The following is a 17,354-nucleotide window of genomic DNA, read 5'->3' as shown; positions in this document are numbered from 1 at the left end:
GTACAAAGACAACAAATTGCAGTTTGCTTCCAACCAGAAGTTAAAAAAAAAAAGCAGAAAGTTGCAATGTGATATCCAAGTATAGACAGGTGGTGTATTGACAGGACAAAAAATATATTGCAGAGTTATAAGAGCAGAATAAATATGGCTATTTAATATGAACAATGTATGAACAACATATACAGATATGTGCAATGTAGTAGCAGTGACATTATAATAGTAGTAAGAATAATATAGATATATGCAGTGTATTAGCAGAATATATAATAAGAAAAACCGAATAAATATGGATATACTGAATGAACCATATAGAGAGGTTTGTACAGTGTGTACAGCTACAGTATGTGCAGTGTGGTAACATTATAAGAGTAGTAAGAATAATGTATGTGCTGGATAAATAGTATGAAGAGCAGTAGAATATGGCTTAACACAATACACTAGTTAAACGGTTAAAGGTTAGGACCCAAATGCAGTTCAAACTGTGATTTGTTCCAATCAGGAAAAACACGAAAGGCAGCACACAACATGAACCATACGAACAGAAAGTCACACTAACAGAAAGTAGAATCCGACAACAGACAAGGGAAAACAGGTAATGAACACTAACGAGGGACAGGTGATAGCAACAGGTGGAACAAACCTGGGCGGGGCAGCACAATCAAACAGGAGGGAAACACAAGACAGCACAAGGGAGAACAGAGAACCTTCAAAATAAAACAGGAAATGGAAAACCAACAGAAAACATGAAACCAACTAAACACAGAAACTTGACCGGGACAAGACGTGACAGGGAGTGAGTAAAGGCTCCAGTTGTTTAGGTCGACTCTTTCTAGGGGAATGTGTAGGATTTTATTCTAAAATGTGACCGATGACCGGTCTGGCCCTAAAAAGGCCAGACTTAATCTGACTCCAATTCTATTTATTTATTTAATTAGTTTATTTGTCAGGGACAATGTACAAAATACATTCATCTTACAAAAAGATGTTTTGTACCAGAGTTAGCTAATGCTAGTTTCCATCTGCAGTCCCCCTATGGTCACTGAATAGTGTTCGTTTACTGGTAGATCAGAGAAATAGACTCAAGATTCAAAATAAGACTCCAGATTGGTCCAGTTAAACGTTAATAACAAGCTTTAGTGAATGATATTGCAAAATACAATAAACTTGTGCACAAGGATCAGATTAAGACAAAACAGCCTATCGCTAAAACCTAGCAAACAGACAGAGATTCCCCCAGCATCTGATGCCGGCTAACCCAGAACTTTCACTTTTTAGCCATTCTCTCTGTTTCATTCGTGGTGCTGTTATCAGCTGGATATAGTCCCGATCTTCTGGCTGCAGCCGGCTAACGATATGTAACACACTGTATGAAAACATGACCCTGAGCTCTCTCATTCTCAGCTCAACAGAGACAAGTGGCTATTGTTGGGTCCGAACACCTGGATGTTTTTAATCTCCTACAAACTTAAGGAGTTTCCTGAGAGCCAGGTCATCTTCATACTCTGTCACAAATCACGCACTTGCAAAATACTGACCATTGTTGTCTCACCCTGTTCATCTGGGAAAGGAATCCTCCTTTTGGTTCAAGTTTTAATTATCTTTTTCGAGCAACTGCTACATCTTCAATTTTAATAATGTCTTATCCTTTCCCAAGTCCAGATGGCTTCCTCATGGCCCAGTAAAGAACAGGGAGAGAGAGAATGTCAGGTCATGAAATCGGAGGACTTACACTATACTCTTAACAAAATAATCCTACAAATGTTATTGGCCAGTGCCCCTAATGGTTACATACATTTTAGGGTTGCACGATATTGACAAAAAGTGATATTGTGATATTGATATTTTTAAACATATGTAAGATTACAAAAGTTACGGGAAAACACAAATTAAACAAGTTTTCTTACAACACAAACTGACAGTCATATTGGACTGGTCCAACATGAATATATAAATAAGGACCATGTCTACAGAACAGGACATGTTCTACTGGTTGGACAGTATAAATATATAAATAAGGACCATGTCTACAGAGGTCCCGTGGTATGCTCCATAGGGTTTGTCACATGGGTTAGGGTTAGCTGGCCAATGAAACATGATCATTATAGCGTTTCAAGCTCAAATCAAACACATCAGCCAATGGACGGGACGCAGTGCTCCACGAAATAAACTAAATATTGCATACTTATTGCCACATTTTCGATATATTGTGATGACGATATTGAGTCGATATATCTTGCACCCTATTACATTTGTATAGTATTGTTTCTAACTGTGAAATGACCGAAAGGTTACTAAGCACTTTGTTACTAAGCACTTTTTTATTCTGAATGTATGGTATATTTATTTTTTAATATTTGTGCTGTCAGTTTACCTTCTATGTTGCATCTTAAAAAGTGCACAATAAAATGTGACACTGAATTTGAAACAGCACATTGTAATTTCTGCATCTATTATCAGAGTATTTATAATTAATACAGTGGAAATGAGTAGAAATGTTTGAATGAATATTTGGTTAGTATGTTGATAACGGTGTGTGCCTCTAATAGACCTTTTTCACGGCAGACATGTTGACATGTCATAGTATGAAAAGCACAGGTGTATTCAAAACCATTACTGATGGCTGCATTCCACTTAGGAGAGACCCTGGTATTAAACCATTACTGATGGCTGCATTCCACTTAGGAGAGACCCTGGTATTAAACCATTACTGATGGCTGCATTCCACTTAGGAGAGACCCTGGTATTAAACCATTACTGATGGCTGCATTCCACTTAGGAGAGGTCCTGGTATTGTGCATGCTGACTCACTGAAATATCTTACTGGGACACTTGATGGAACTGAGCCATCGTTAAGGTTATCAGTTTCAGCTGTGCTTTTCCTACTATGTCAAGTCAAAATGTCTGCTGTGAAAAAGGTCCATATTTTCAGTTGGGGGCCACTGTCTCCTGTCTCCTGTCTCATGGTGTGTCTCTTTGTGTTGATCAGCAGATAGTATATGAGTATAGTGATGTTCTAGTGGAGGTCTCATGGTGTCTCCTGTCTCATCAGGATAGTGTCTGTTCTGTGTCTCCTGTCTCATGTGTGTGAGATCAGCAGATAGTATATGAGTATAGTGATGTTCTAGTGTCTCCTGTCTCATGGTGTGTCTCTGTGTGTAGATCAGCAGATAGTATATGAGTATAGTGATGTTCTAGTGTGGAGTGTCTCCTGTCTCATGGTGTGTCTCTGGTTGTTGTCTTCACAGCTCATCTGTGGGACGAGACCCTTCTGACTTCAGGACGTCCGTCTGGAATTAGTTCCCCCTGAAGAACAAGAATGAGTTCTCCACAAAAGGTGAGATCACTTTGACTCCAAGTGTTTGGATTAGTTTAGTCATTGGATGCTCCATGGATCTCCTCTTTACTTTAGATATCAACCTTAGTATTTCAACAGTTCAATCAAATGATAGCAAGAAAAAGAAGAATAGTTTCCCCAAAATAAACTGGAAGGACACAATAATGCAGCATTAATATATATTGATTGACATTATTATTATTATTATTACATATTGGATAATTTTCAGCATATTAAAAATGTATTTAAATTAGGGCTGTTATGCACAAAAAGACAGTTGGTGACTTTAAAGAACAGCTGGTTTATTGCTAAGGCCAATGACTGGTAACACTTTATAATAAGGGTCCATTAAAAACATGAATTGAACTATCAGTAATATACAAGGATTAATAGTATCTCATACATGACTTAATGCAGGAAAAATACCTTAATTAATGCTTCAATTAAGGTATTTGAATCATCATGATTTCTTATCCTTCATTAATGATGATCATGTCTTCTTCAAAATACTGATCAGTCACAGCAGTTACACCATGTCATACAAAGAGATACTGTCTTCTTATCTCTGGTCAGGCCCGGCGTCTCCTCCACATGTGGAATTATCATGAATCAAGCACAACTTAATGCATGAAGAAGCATGCATTAATGCATGTAGTATTTTATGAACTATGTACATGGATTAACAGTATCTGAATCGGATTATGTGTGCAACTTAAGATGTCCTGTTGCCAGCAGGTGGCCTAATGACCATGACTAAATATTAGCATGTAGATGTCTCCAGGGGCCTCATTTATAAAACTGTGCGTAGATTCAATTCTGAAAGATTTTGTGCGCAAAAAAAGTCAGAATTTTAATTCAATTATTAAAAAGGTAAAAAACAGAAACAAGATTTTGGATCATTATTGGTGCTCATTTCTTAGAACTTAAACAAAACAGGTGAAAGTGCTCGGAATGTAACAATTTGGTAACTGTGTGGGAATAGCAGGTGCAGAAAGACAAAACATTCCCGCAGACAGACACCTACAATCAGACACAACCACAGACAGACAGACAGACAGACAGACAGACAGACAGACACCTACAATCAGACACGACCATATGAAGACGCACAGACAGACAGACAGACACACAGACAGACACACACACACACAGATACACATCAAACAAACACCACATTTCACGGGGAGAGGCAGGGGAGAGCAGAGCTGCTTGGTCGGTTTAGCAACATTGGGACTGTTGGGTTCAGGAAAACAAAAACTGGGTTAGGTTCGGAAAATGGGCATACCATCGGAGTTCACCAAAACGCAGTCTACAAAACCTCGGGAGCATTACGCACGACCACACGCGTGGTCAAAAGGTGGTGTGGAAATTCTTTATAAATCCCGACTATTGCGAGGAATGTTGCAACGACAAATTTCACCCGGCTTCACGCAACTTTTTCTTGCGTAACAGGTTTTATAAATGAGGCCCCAGGCCTCAAATCTTATCCGGCATGTAAAGTTTTAGGCAGATTAAGTAAAGTGAAGTTACAAACCGTTTCCTGTGCAGACCTGCCAACCTGTACGCATTTTGCGTAGTGGATACGCATTTTGACATCAAAATACGGTGATACGATTTGTCACTTTAAGCTACGCGAAAATCAGGTGACTGCTTTGAGTTGACTCGTTGACGTGCAGCAGCCGGCTCAGTCTAACTCTTGATGATAGTAGGAAGCTAAAACAGCGCAGCATCCACGAGCATGCTGGATAAAAAACTAAAGAAGAAGAGTTTGACCAATCACACCGTCGGGTCTCTTCCTCTAATGTCAAGCGGGGATGTCGGCTACTGATAGTAAAACGAAAGCATCAGATGCGAGTGTTATTTATTCCTCTCTCATTCCCGTTTCGGTTGGTTTCCCCGAGGGAGGACGGTGCTGGCAAAGGTAAACGGATTTCATGTAGAAAGGTGAAATTGTGAAACGAATTAATTAATTTTGTTTTTTTAATTTTGTAATTGTTTTGCCTTTCCTAGGATTAAGTTCATACTGTTACAAAATTAACTGTTACTAATGTAGCCTAATTAAAAACGCACCGGACCGAGACACAAAGTAAACAAGCCTCTCTGACCGGTACCGGGGGGAGGGGAGGGGGGGTAGCGGTTAAACTGAGCGTAGGATGTGCGCAATGTGTTGGTGTCTGTCGGGCTTTGGCTGGCCGCTCGGTGCCTTCAGACTCAGCTCAAGCTAACAGGCTAACGGCTTATTAGCACCGAGCGGTAACATCTGCAAAGATTGGCTCTGTGAGCGCATCAATCTGCTCGGTGTGCGTCTTATAACAAACAGAGGGAGCAGCCGGCGGACTCTAACATCTGTTGATCCGTGCAGGACTAGAAAACTTACTCACATCATGTATTGCAGTAAAAGTAGAAAAAACAGTGTTGTAGAGTTACAAATTACTTGTCAGTTACATGTCCTGCATTCAACATCTTCCCTATGTACAGTGGGGGAAATAAGTATTTGACCCCTTGCTGATTTTGCAGGTTTGCCCACTTACAAAGAATGCAAAAATCTACAATTTTAATCATATGTACATTCTAACAGTGAAAGACAGAATCGCAAAGAAAATTCCAGAAAATCACATCATATAAATTTATTAAAATTGATAACCATCTGATGAGGAAAAACAAGTATTTGACCCCCTCGACAAACAGCATGTTAATATTTTGTAGAAAAGCCATTATTGGCCAGCACAGATGTCAAACGGTTTTTATAGTTGGTGACAAGGTTTGTGCACATTTCGGCAGGGATGTTGGCCCACTCCTCCCTGCAGACAGCCTCCAAATCATTCAGGTTCCGAGGTTGTCGCCTGGCAACTCGAATTTTAAGCTCCCTCCAAAGATTTTCAATCGGATTCAGGTCTGGAGACTGGCTAGGCCACTCCAGAACCTTGATGTGCTTCTTCTTCAGCCACTCTTTTGTTGCTTTGGCGGTGTGCTTAGGGTTATTGTCGTGCTGAAACACCCATCCTCGACCCATCTTCAGCTCTCTCACTGAGGGAAGGAGATGTCGGTCCAGAATTCCACGATACATGGCCCCGTCCATCCTCCCCTCAATACAATGGAGTTGTCCCGTCCCCTTGGCTGAAAAGCACCCCAAAAGCATGATGTTGCCACCACCATGCTTGACGGTGGGGATGGTGTTCTTTGGGTTGTACTCGGTGTTCTTTGCCCTCCAAACACGACGAGTTGAGTTGAGGCCAAAAGTTCTATTTTGGTCTCATCTGACCACATCACCTTCTTCCAGGCCTCTTCTGAGTCGTCCAGGTGGTGAATGGCAAACTTCATGCGGGCCTGTACATGTTTCTTCTTGAGCAGGGGGACCTTGCGTGCGCTGCAGGATTTCAATCCATGACGGCGTAGTGTGTTACCAACCGTTTCTTTTTATAACTGTGGTCCCAGCTGCCTTCAGTTGATTCATCAGTTGCCCCCTTGTGGTTTTGGGATGATTCCTCACCGTTCGCATGATCAGGGACACCCCACGAGGCAAGATCTTGTGTGGAGGCCCAGACCGAGGGAGGTTGGCGGTGGTGTGGTGCTTCTTCCATTTCCTGATAACTGCACCGACAGTTGATCTTTTCTCTCCAAGTTGCTTTCCGATTCTCTTGTAGCCCATCCCAGCCTTGTGCAGATCAACAATCTTGTCCCTGATGTCCGTAGAAAGCTCTTTGGTCTTGCCCATGGTGGTGATGTTGGATGCTGGTTGTTTGGGTGTTGACAGGTGTCTTTTATACAGGTAACGAGGTGAGGCAGGTGTATTTGATGTAGATAATTGGTTCGGATTGGGGCTGTGTCTTAAAGAAAGACTAACTGGCTTGTAGGAGCCAGAATACTTGCTGTTTGTCCAGGGGGGTCAAATACTTGTTTTTCCTCATCAGATGGCTATCAATTTTAATAAATTCATATGATGTGATTTTCTGGAATTTTCTTTGGGATTCTGTCTTTCACTGTTAGAATGTACATATGATTACAATTGTAGATTTTTGCATTCTTTGTAAGTGGGCAAACCTGCAAAATCAGCAAGGGGTCAAATACTTATTTCCCCCACTGTAATAGTACAAAAGTATTATCAAAATATACTAGTACCAAAAGTAAAAGTGCCAAAAGTAAAAGTGCTCATTATGCAGTATAATATATTTTATTTTATTGGATTATATTATGATCCAATTAATTGTATTAAATATGAGCGATAATTTAAATAAAATGTTTTATTTAATTCAAGTAGCCTACTTGAACATAATTATTTTCTAGGGTTTCAAATGTAGACAGGTTTGACATTTAATGGCACATTTATTCCGCGTGCATGCCGCGTGTTCCTGAACCAGAACTTTGACAATAAATCAGTAAGTTGCTACTCAAAGTTTTTCAGGGTTGGCAGGTCTGCCTGTGTAATGGCGATTGCACAAAATGGCCGCCACGCAAACACCATCCTACAAAAATGCAAAACCTATTTGGCATCATAAAGTCTTGACATGCTGCTGATAAAACTTGAGACATATTTGCTGAATCCTCTTGGAGTTTAAAAAAGTCCCATACATGTAAAGGGCCTAAAATAAGCGTTTTCACATGACCTATGACATCATCGTTAGAGTTATCAAAAATTTCTTTGCAAATTAAGGTCATATTAGTCAGAAGATTAAAACAACCAAAAATGAGACAACTTTGATATACCCCCTAGTTCGAAACTATTTGAGTAAAATACATGAAAAATGCATAGAATTCATAATGGATAACTTTTGGAGTTAATTTAAGTAAATTGAAAATATGTCAGAAATGATAAGAGTAATGTGTTTACCATAATTCGTGAATATCGGCTTAGCTATGTCCAAATTAAAGCCTTACATGCATTAGGGGGCGCTACAGAGCCGGCTAAATACTCCTCAACGTAATTGCGGTACAATCTCCAAATGTTCACAAGTTTTGATATCTGCACCAAATTTGGGGAGTTTTTCCGTAAATTAAGGTGTGTCACTTTATAACACACTTGCATAGCTGCAAGCAAGGTAAGCCGTCATACTCTGCTTCTGACTGGCTAGTAGTCCTTATCTAGCTACTGTCAGGGCACGCCCTCATACTCTGCTTCTGACTGGCTAGTAGTCCTTACCTAGGTACTGTCAGGGCACGCCCTCATACTCTGCTTCTGACTGGCTAGTAGTCCTTACCTAGGTACTGTCAGGGCACGCCCTCATACTCTGCTTCTGACTGGCTAGTAGTCCTTATCTAGCTACTGTCAGGGCCCTCATACTCTGCTTCTGACTGGCTAGTAGTCCTTATCTAGCTACTGTCAGGCACGCCCTCATACTCTGCTTCTGACTGGCTAGTAGTCCTTACCTAGGTACTGTCAGGGCACGCCCTCATACTCTGCTTCTGACTGGCTAGTAGTCCTTACCTAGGTACTGTCAGGGCACGCCCTCATACTCTGCTTCTGACTGGCTAGTAGTCCTTATCTAGCTACTGTCAGGGCCCTCATACTCTGCTTCTGACTGGCTAGTAGTCCTTACCTAGGTACTGTCAGGGCACGCCCTCATACTCTGCTTCTGACTGGCTAGTAGTCCTCACCTGGGCAGCATAGTGGCGCAATTGTTAGCACTGTGGCCTCACAGTAAGAAAGTCTTAGGTTTGAATCCAGGTTGTTCTGGGCCTTTCTGTGTGGAGTTTGTATGTTTTCTGTTAGCGTGGGTTTCCCTCCGGGTGCTCTGGGGAGGGAGGGGTTAAATCAGTGGTTCTCAACCTTTTTTGTGCCAGCGCCCCTCTATCCATTATCCAGGTCCCTAACGCCCCCCACCATTATTGTTGTTACTATTGTTATCAAAAATAATCAAAAAAATCACATGATTGAATGACAAACAATATTTATTAGTACCACAGGTATCAAATAAACCATGTGAAGAGAAATTATATTTACAGGTGTTTAAAAACTATGACATTCAATTTAAATTAGGTAACAGCAGCCAATCAGAACGACTAGATATGTAACATTCAAACTATAATTAGGTATTGCAAACACTAACAGTAGCCAATCAGAACCAGCTAGCAATTTAACATTTAAATCTATTTTTCATTCAAATCTAAATCTATAATCGAATTGTTCCAACGGAAAACAAGCACTTATCAAGGGGTAAAAGCAGAAGGATTTACTTCCGAATGGAAATAAGTTTACAACCTTTGAAAGTTAGTGAAAGCCCTTTGTTGATGCTTAGAAGGGTCTAGGTTAGAAGGGTCTAGGTTAGAAGAGTCTAGTCTAGGTTAGAAGGGTCTAGGTTAGAAGAGTCTAGGTTAGAAAAGTCTAGTCTAGGTTAGAAGGGTCTAGGTTAGAAGAGTCTAGGTTAGAAGAGTCTAGGTTAGAAGAGTCTAGTCTAGGTTAGAAGGGTCTAGGTTAGAAGAGTCTAGGTTAGAAGAGTCTAGGTTAGAAGAGTCTAAGTTAGAAGGGTCTAGTCTAGGTTAGAAGGGTCTAGGTTAGAAGGGTCTAGGTTAGAAGAGTCTAGGTTAGAAGGGTCTAGGTTAGAAGGGTCTAGGTTAGAAGAGTCTAGGTTAGAAGAGTCTAGTCTAGGTTAGAAGAGTCTAGGTTAGAAGAGTCTAGTCTAGGTTAGAAGGGTCTAGGTTAGAAGGGTCTAGGTTAGAAGGGTCTAGGTTAGAAGAGTCTAGGTTAGAAGAGTCTAGTTAGAAGAGTCTAGGTTAGAAGGGTCTAGGTTAGAAGGGTCTAGGTTAGAAGAGTCTAGTCTAGGTTAGAAGGGTCTAGGTTACAAGAGTCTAGGTTACAAGAGTCTTGGTTAGAAGAGTCTAGTCTAGGTTAGAAGAGTCTAGGTTAGAAGAGTCTATGTTAGAAGAGTCTAGTCTAGGTTAGAAGGGTCTAGGTTAGAAGGGTCTAGGTTAGAAGAGTCTAGGTTAGAAGGGTCTAAGTTAGAAGGGTCTAGTCTAGGTTAGAAGGGTCTAGGTTAGAAGGGTCTAGGTTAGAAGAGTCCAGGTTAGAAGAGTCTAGGTTAGAAGGGTCTAGTCTAGGTTAGAAGGGTCTAGGTTAGAAGGGTCTAGGTTAGAAGAGTCTAGGTTAGAAGGGTCTAAGTTAGAAGGGTCTAGTCTAGGTTAGAAGGGTCTAGTCTAGGTTAGAAGGGTCTAGGTTAGAAGGGTCTAGGTTAGAAGGGTCTAGGTTAGAAGAGTCTAGGTTAGAAGAGTCTAGGTTAGAAGGGTCTAAGTTAGAAGGGTCTAGTCTAGGTTAGAAGGGCCTAGGTTAGAAGGGTCTAGGTTAGAAGAGTCTAGGTTAGAAGAGTCTAGTCTAGGTTAGAAGAGTCTAGGTTAGAAGAGTCTAGTCTAGATTAGAAGGGTCTAGGTTAGAAGGGTCTAGGTTAGAAGAGTCTAGGTTAGAAGAGTCTAGTCTAGATTAGAAGGGTCTAGGTTAGAAGGGTCTAGGTTAGAAGGGTCTAGGTTAGAACAGTCTAGGTTAGAAGAGTCTTGGTTAGAAGAGTCTAGTCTACGTTAGAAGAGTCTAGGTTAGAAGAGTCTATGTTAGAAGAGTCTAGTCTAGGTTAGAAGGGTCTAGGTTAGAAGAGTCTAGGTTAGAAGAGTCTAGGTTAGAAGGGTCTAAGTTAGAAGGGTCTAGTCTAGGTTAGAAGGGTCTATGTTAGAAGGGTCTAGGTTAGAAGGGTCTAGGTTAGAAGAGTCTAGGTTAGAAGAGTCTAGGTTAGAAGGGTCTAAGTTAGAAGGGTCTAGGTTAGAAGAGTCTAGGTTAGAAGAGTCTAGTCTAGGTTAGAAGAGTCTAGGTTAGAAGAGTCTAGTCTAGGTTAGAAGGGTCTAGGTTAGAAGGGTCTAGGTTAGAAGGGTCTAGGTTAGAAGAGTCTAGGTTAGAAGAGTCTAGTCTAGGTTAGAAGAGTCTAGGTTAGAAGGGTCTAGGTTAGAAGGGTCTAGGTTAGAAGAGTCTAGGTTAGAAGAGTCTAGTCTAGGTTAGAAGGGTCTAGGTTAGAAGAGTCTAGGTTAGAAGGGTCTAGTCTAGGTTAGAAGGGTCTATGTTAGAAGGGTCTAGGTTAGAAGAGACTAGGTTAGAAGGGTCTAGTCTAGGTTAGAAGGGTCTAGGTTAGAAGAGTCTAGGTTAGAAGTCTAGGTTAGAAGGGTCTAGTCTAGGTTAGAAGGGTCTAGGTTAGAAGGGTCTAGGTTAGAAGAGTCTAGGTTAGAAGGGTCTAGTCTAGGTTAGAAGGGTCTAGGTTAGAAGGGTCTAGTGTAGGTTAGAAGGGTCTAGGTTAGAAGGGTCTAGGTTAGAAGGGTCTAGTCTAGGTTAGAAGGGTCTAGTCTAGGTTAGAAGGGGTCTAGGTTAGAAGGGTCTAGTCTAGGTTAGAAGGGTCTAGTGTAGGTTAGAAGAGTCTAGGTTAGAAGGGTCTTGTCTAGGTTAGAAGGGTCTAGTCTAGGTTAGAAGATTATGACATATTATTATGACATTATCATTATATTAGATGAAAATGGTCTCAGAACGACAATATCATTTATCGCAATAATTTCTGGGACAAGTTATCGTCCAGCTAAATTTGTTATGGTGACAGGCCTACCTCATACTCTACAACTGACTGGCTAGTAGTCCTTACCTAGCTACTGTCAGGGCACGCCCTCACACTCTGCTTCTGACTGGCTAGTAGTCCTTACCTAGGTACTGTCAGGGCACGCCCTCATCTTCTGCTTCTGACTGGCTAGTAGTCCTTACCTAGGTACTGTCAGGGCCCTCCCTCATACTCTGCTTCTGACTGGCTAGTAGTCCTTACATAGGTACTGTCAGGGCACGCCCTCATACTCTGCTTCTGACTGGCTAGTAGTCCTCACCTGGGCAGCATGGTGGTGCAATTGTTAGCACTGTGGCCTCACAGTAAGAAGGTCTTAGGTTTGAATCCAGGTTGTTCTGGCCCTTTCTGTGTGGAGTTTGTATGTTTTCAATCTCGTCCTGGGTTTTCTGACTGATCTGCCTGAAACTTTGCATATAGCTTCTTGAGATTGCTGTTACAAATATTTACCAAATAAATTTAGTTTGGTTCACAAATGCTTAAGTTACAAAAAGGAATTTTTGTAGATAGAGACCCAAACAAACCTTACACATCTCGTCCAAATTAAATACTATCAACGTGAATCCTGAGAGGTTTTTTTTAATCCCACTCTGAGACTTTGGCCATTAGGGGGTGCTACAGATACAAAGAGTACTGAACTGCCCATGCAATCTTTACCAAATTTGAATTGTTTGATCTAGGGCCATTCCTTAGGTCACACATACAATGGTGATTGGTTAAAATGGGCGTGGACTAATACACCCCAAAAAAATGTCATTGATCTTTTTAAGAACAAAAAAAACGCTATGTCTTTTGACGTTGTCTTTTTGTGCTAGACAAAATGTCTTAAACAACCTTAAACCAAGTCCAGCTGCCCTTGATTTAAACCTTTCTTGGATACTATATCCTGTATGACTCAGAACCTTTCCATACATCGAAGCTATTTTTTTAAACCTCCATGATCACAACATATACCCCTGTGTTTGTCAGTGGCATCAGTGATCCTCAGCAGTTTTATTTCAGAGCACAGCAGAAAGCTCTGCTGCAACAAAAAGGGAGGCCACACATATATTAGTCAAAAGTAGTTTATTTATCACAAACTGACCAACACTGGATCTTGATGTCAGAAGATAATTAAGAAAGGTAATGCATCCGTCAAACTATGTTCCACAGACAAGCTCTAAATGTTGTTTCTAATTTAAGATAGATCGCTACAGCATGGCACCTCAGTAACTCACTCTTTGTTTTTCTGTTGATAGAAACGGAAAGGAAGAGGAGTCAAACGTCACCACTGTCAGCACTGTGAAAAATCCTTCACAACTTCAGGATATTTAAAGATTCATCAGAAAGTTCACACTGGAGAGAAACCTTACAGCTGTGATCAATGTGGGGCAGTTTTCACACAAAAGGGTAACCTAAAAACACATCAACGCATTCACACTGGAGACAAACCTTACAGCTGTGATCAATGTGGGGCAGTTTTCACACAAAAGGGTAACCTAAAAACACATCAACGCATTCACACTGGAGACAAAGCTTACAGCTGTGACCAATGTGGGGCAGCTTTCACACGACAGGATAAACTTAAAAACCATCAACGCATTCACACTGGAGACAAACCTTACAGCTGTGATCAATGTGGGGCAGTTTTCACACAAAAGGGTACCCTAAAAACACATCAGCGCATTCACACTGGAGACAAACCTTACAGCTGTGATCGATGTGGGGCAGCTTTCACACTCCTCGGTAACCTAAAAAGACATCAACGCATTCACACTGGAGACAAACCTTACAGCTGTGATCAATGTGGGGCAGCTTTCACACTACAGAGTACCCTAAAAACACATCAACGCATTCACACTGGAGACAAACCTTACAGCTGTGATCAATGTGGGGCAGCTTTCACACTACAGCGTTACCTAAAAAGACATCAACGCATTCACACTGGAGACAAACCTTACAGCTGTGATCAATGTGGGGCAGCTTTCACACTACAGCCTTACCTACAAAGACATCAACGCATTCACACTGGAGAGAAGCCGTACAGCTGTGATCAATGTGAGAAGACATTTTCTTCTAGTGGTACCCTAAAAGTCCACCAACGCGTTCACACTGGAGAGAAGCCATACTGGTGTGAACAATGTGGGACAACCTTTTCTCATAGTAGTCACCTTAAAACACACCAGCGCATTCACACTGGAGAGAAGCCGTACCGGTGTGGACAATGTGGGAAAACCTTTTCTCAGAGTGATAGCCTTAAAACACACCAGCGCATTCACACTGGAGAGAAGCCGTACGGGTGTGAACAATGTGGGGAAACGTTTTCTCATAGTTGTAACCTTAAAACACACCAGCGCATTCACACCGGAGAGAAGCCGTACAGCTGTAAACAATGTGGAAAAACGTTTTCTCATAGTAGTTACCTTGAAACACACCAGCGCCTTCACACTGGAGAGAAGCCGTACTGGTGTGAACAATGTGGAAAAACGTTTCCTCAAAGTAGTCACCTTAAAACACACCAGCGCATTCACACTGGAGAGAAGCCGTACTGGTGTGAACAATGTGGGGAAACTTTTTCTCGTAATGGTAACCTTAAAACACACCAGCGCATTCACACTGGAGAGAAGCCGTACTGGTGTGAACAATGTGGGAAAACCTTTTCTGAAAGTGGTAGCCTTAAAAGACACCAGCGCATTCACACTGCCTCGTAGTGAACATGTTTCAGAGCCAAGCTGTTTCCTCCTGCCTCCTCCTCATGTCCTGATAGCTGTGCTGTTATGTGGTGGAAGTTTTCCTTGAAGCAGCAGAGTTTAGTAAATATCAATGTTCTTAATGAAAACGAATATGAGCTTTTATTTACCTTTGCAAATGCAGAGAAAACAGTTTCCCAAGTACCACGGCACATCTGAAAGGGTCTTCTAACCTAAAGTCTAAACATCCAAACATCATGTAGTAAAAACCTCTGTTAAGCCACACCTCTAACCATATCTTCTAGCATGGCCATAGTTGATCACCTTCCCCTCTGCTCCTGTTATTTTCATTATCCTAAACAGTTTTATCTCAGGAGACAGAAACCTACGTACTGTCGTAAACAGTCATCGGCCTTCTCCACTTCTATCCAAGCAAAAAGACAAAAATGTGAGGAGCTTCAGTAAAACTAAATAAGTCTACTAGGCTATAGTTGACGGCTGTAGCTGTTCCCCTCTCGGGTGCTTTAAAAGTCTACAGGAAGGAGCAGGATTTTGTGGAGGTTTAAAACGATCTTTAAACAAATGGTTAATATCATTAAACAAATGGTTAAAATAAAATTTGCCACCACCGTTATATTCTGATCTTCTCTCCACATTGACGGCTGACCAGCAGTAACTTTATCTTCTGAACACCATGGATGTTATCCTGGCTACGATTACATATTACGCTCCCTCCCTCTGAAGGGGTAGTCCTGTCATTCATGTAAATAGTTTTAACCCTCTGCTTTGAACCGTATCTCACAGGCTTCCTACTCTCTATTTTTCTCTTTATTATTAGTGGTTTAACATGATCTTTTCTTACTTTGTGAACATTTCATTTAATAATCTATATTTTACATTTTATATTAACTTGTATTTTCTGTCACTGAATGTGGTTTAAGATCTGTTGAGTTGTGTTCACTGTAAAAACAAGAACTTGAAATTGCTCATCTTTGATTTTCAATTAAACTGAAACAATATGTCCTGGCATTGTAAACTTTGTTAAAGTAAATACAATTAAATTTTATTTATAGTTTCAGAACCTAACCAGAGTTATCTCAGGACACTTTACATATACAGATAGAGTAGGCCTAGACCACACTATAATTTACAGAGACACAACAATTCCAGTAATTCCCCAAAGAGCAAGCATTTAGTGCGACAGTTGCGAGGAAAAACTCCCTTTTTAGGAAGAAACCTGGGACAGACCCAGGCTCTTGGTGGGCGGTGTCTGACGGTGCCAGTTGGGGGTGTAGTCACAGTAAAGATCCCGGAACAGTGACTAGAAATGGTAGTCGTAGTAGTTCACGGCATAGCAGGGCACTGCAGGGTGTTACATGACGTAGCAGGGCACAGCAGGGAGTGCAACAGGACCACGGCGACAGCTGCAACCATGATTTAGGGGTCACCCTAATCCAAGGAATCGTATTGGACGATAAAAAAAACATAAGGAACATAAGGACTCCGGGGAATAAGCTCCCCAGAGCTAGGTTAGTAACAAGCATTTCTGGGACAAGTATGCACACAGATGGAAACAAATGGAAAGAGAGAGGAGAGAGCAGCTCAGTGTGTCAAAGGAAGTCCCCCGGCAGTCTAGAACTATAACAGCATAATTAAGAGAAACAGGTTAAGGAGAGGAGCCTGGTCGGGCTAGAACTCTCCCCAACCGGATCGGGTTGTACTGGCCTGCCTCCCTCTACTTTTATTATATTATTGACTATATGGTAGATTAATCTGATGACTATGATGAGAAGCAGGTAGGCCGGGTTAGGCGGATGTTGCAACTCCTCACTCCCTAACTATAAGCTTTATCAAAGAGGAGAGTTTTCAGTTTACTCTTAAATGTTGTGATTGTGTCTGCCCCCCAAACCCAGACTGGGAGCTGGTTCGACAGGAGAGGAGCCTGGTAGCTGAAGGCTCTGCCTCCCATTCTACTAAAAATCCAAATAAAAAGAGAGATAGTATTTAAGGCAATCTTTTTGGTGTCTTACCATTTCTCCCACTTTCTATTCAATATGTAGGTCTACATTTTTATGTCAGATATTGCAATTAGGTGGTGCATGCTCCCCAACAATACACCTTTTTCACGGCAGAAATGATGACATGTCATAGCAGGAAAAGCCCAGGTGTATTCAAACCCATTAATGATGGCTGCATTCCACTTGGGAGAGGTCCTGGTATTAAACCATTAATGATGGCTGCATTCCAGTTAGGAGAGACCCTGGTATTAAACCATTAATGATGGCAGCATTCCACTTAGGAGAGGTCCTGGTATTAAACCATTACTGATGGCTGCATTCCACTTAGGAGAGGTCCTGGTATTAAACCATTACTGATGGCTGCATTCCACTTAGGAGAGGTCCTGGTATTAAACCATTACTGATGGCTGCATTCCACTTAGGAGAGACCCTGGTATTAAACCATTACTGATGGCTGCATTCCACTTAGGAGAGGTCCTGGTATTGTGCATGCTGACTCACTGAAATATCTTACTGGGACACTTGATGGAATTGAGCCATCATTACTAAATCGGCACAAACCAGTTGATGCACAGTAAGTCTATGAGCAAGAGGTTGTCCACTTTGCCCGGTTGTCAATCCAGCCTTGCTGGTGCTATGGGCTCTATTAGTGGGTACTTGAAAAGCATTAAGCATGGCCATAGTGCATGTATTTTTCATTCATCTAATCTATTTAGGTGCCACTGAAATGCCTGCGCTTCTCTCTGATGCTCCAAAAACGGAT

The 17,354-nt window shown here is 41.4% G+C and overlaps 1 protein-coding gene across 1 annotated transcript in view; it reads left to right on the top strand.

The window, feature by feature from the left end:
- The window catches only part of LOC114574052 (zinc finger protein 665-like), a 16,044-nt gene extending 1,383 nt beyond the window's left edge, over positions 1-14,661 (top strand). Inside the window, exons 2-3 of the mRNA XM_028606348.1 lie at positions 3,246-3,334; positions 13,143-14,661. Of these exons, the coding sequence (XP_028462149.1) occupies positions 3,317-3,334; positions 13,143-14,594 (1,470 nt within the window). The 5' untranslated portion in view covers positions 3,246-3,316 and the 3' untranslated portion in view covers positions 14,595-14,661. The remainder of the gene's footprint in view (positions 1-3,245; positions 3,335-13,142) is intronic.
- Positions 14,662-17,354: the final 2,693 nt, after the last annotated feature.

The sequence above is a fragment of the Perca flavescens genome, chromosome 19, assembly GCF_004354835.1.
Source record: "Perca flavescens isolate YP-PL-M2 chromosome 19, PFLA_1.0, whole genome shotgun sequence".
NCBI classification, from domain to species: Eukaryota; Metazoa; Chordata; class Actinopteri; order Perciformes; family Percidae; genus Perca; species Perca flavescens.
The sequence above is the reverse complement of the archived record's forward strand: the minus strand, read 5'-3'. Positions and strand labels throughout refer to the sequence as shown.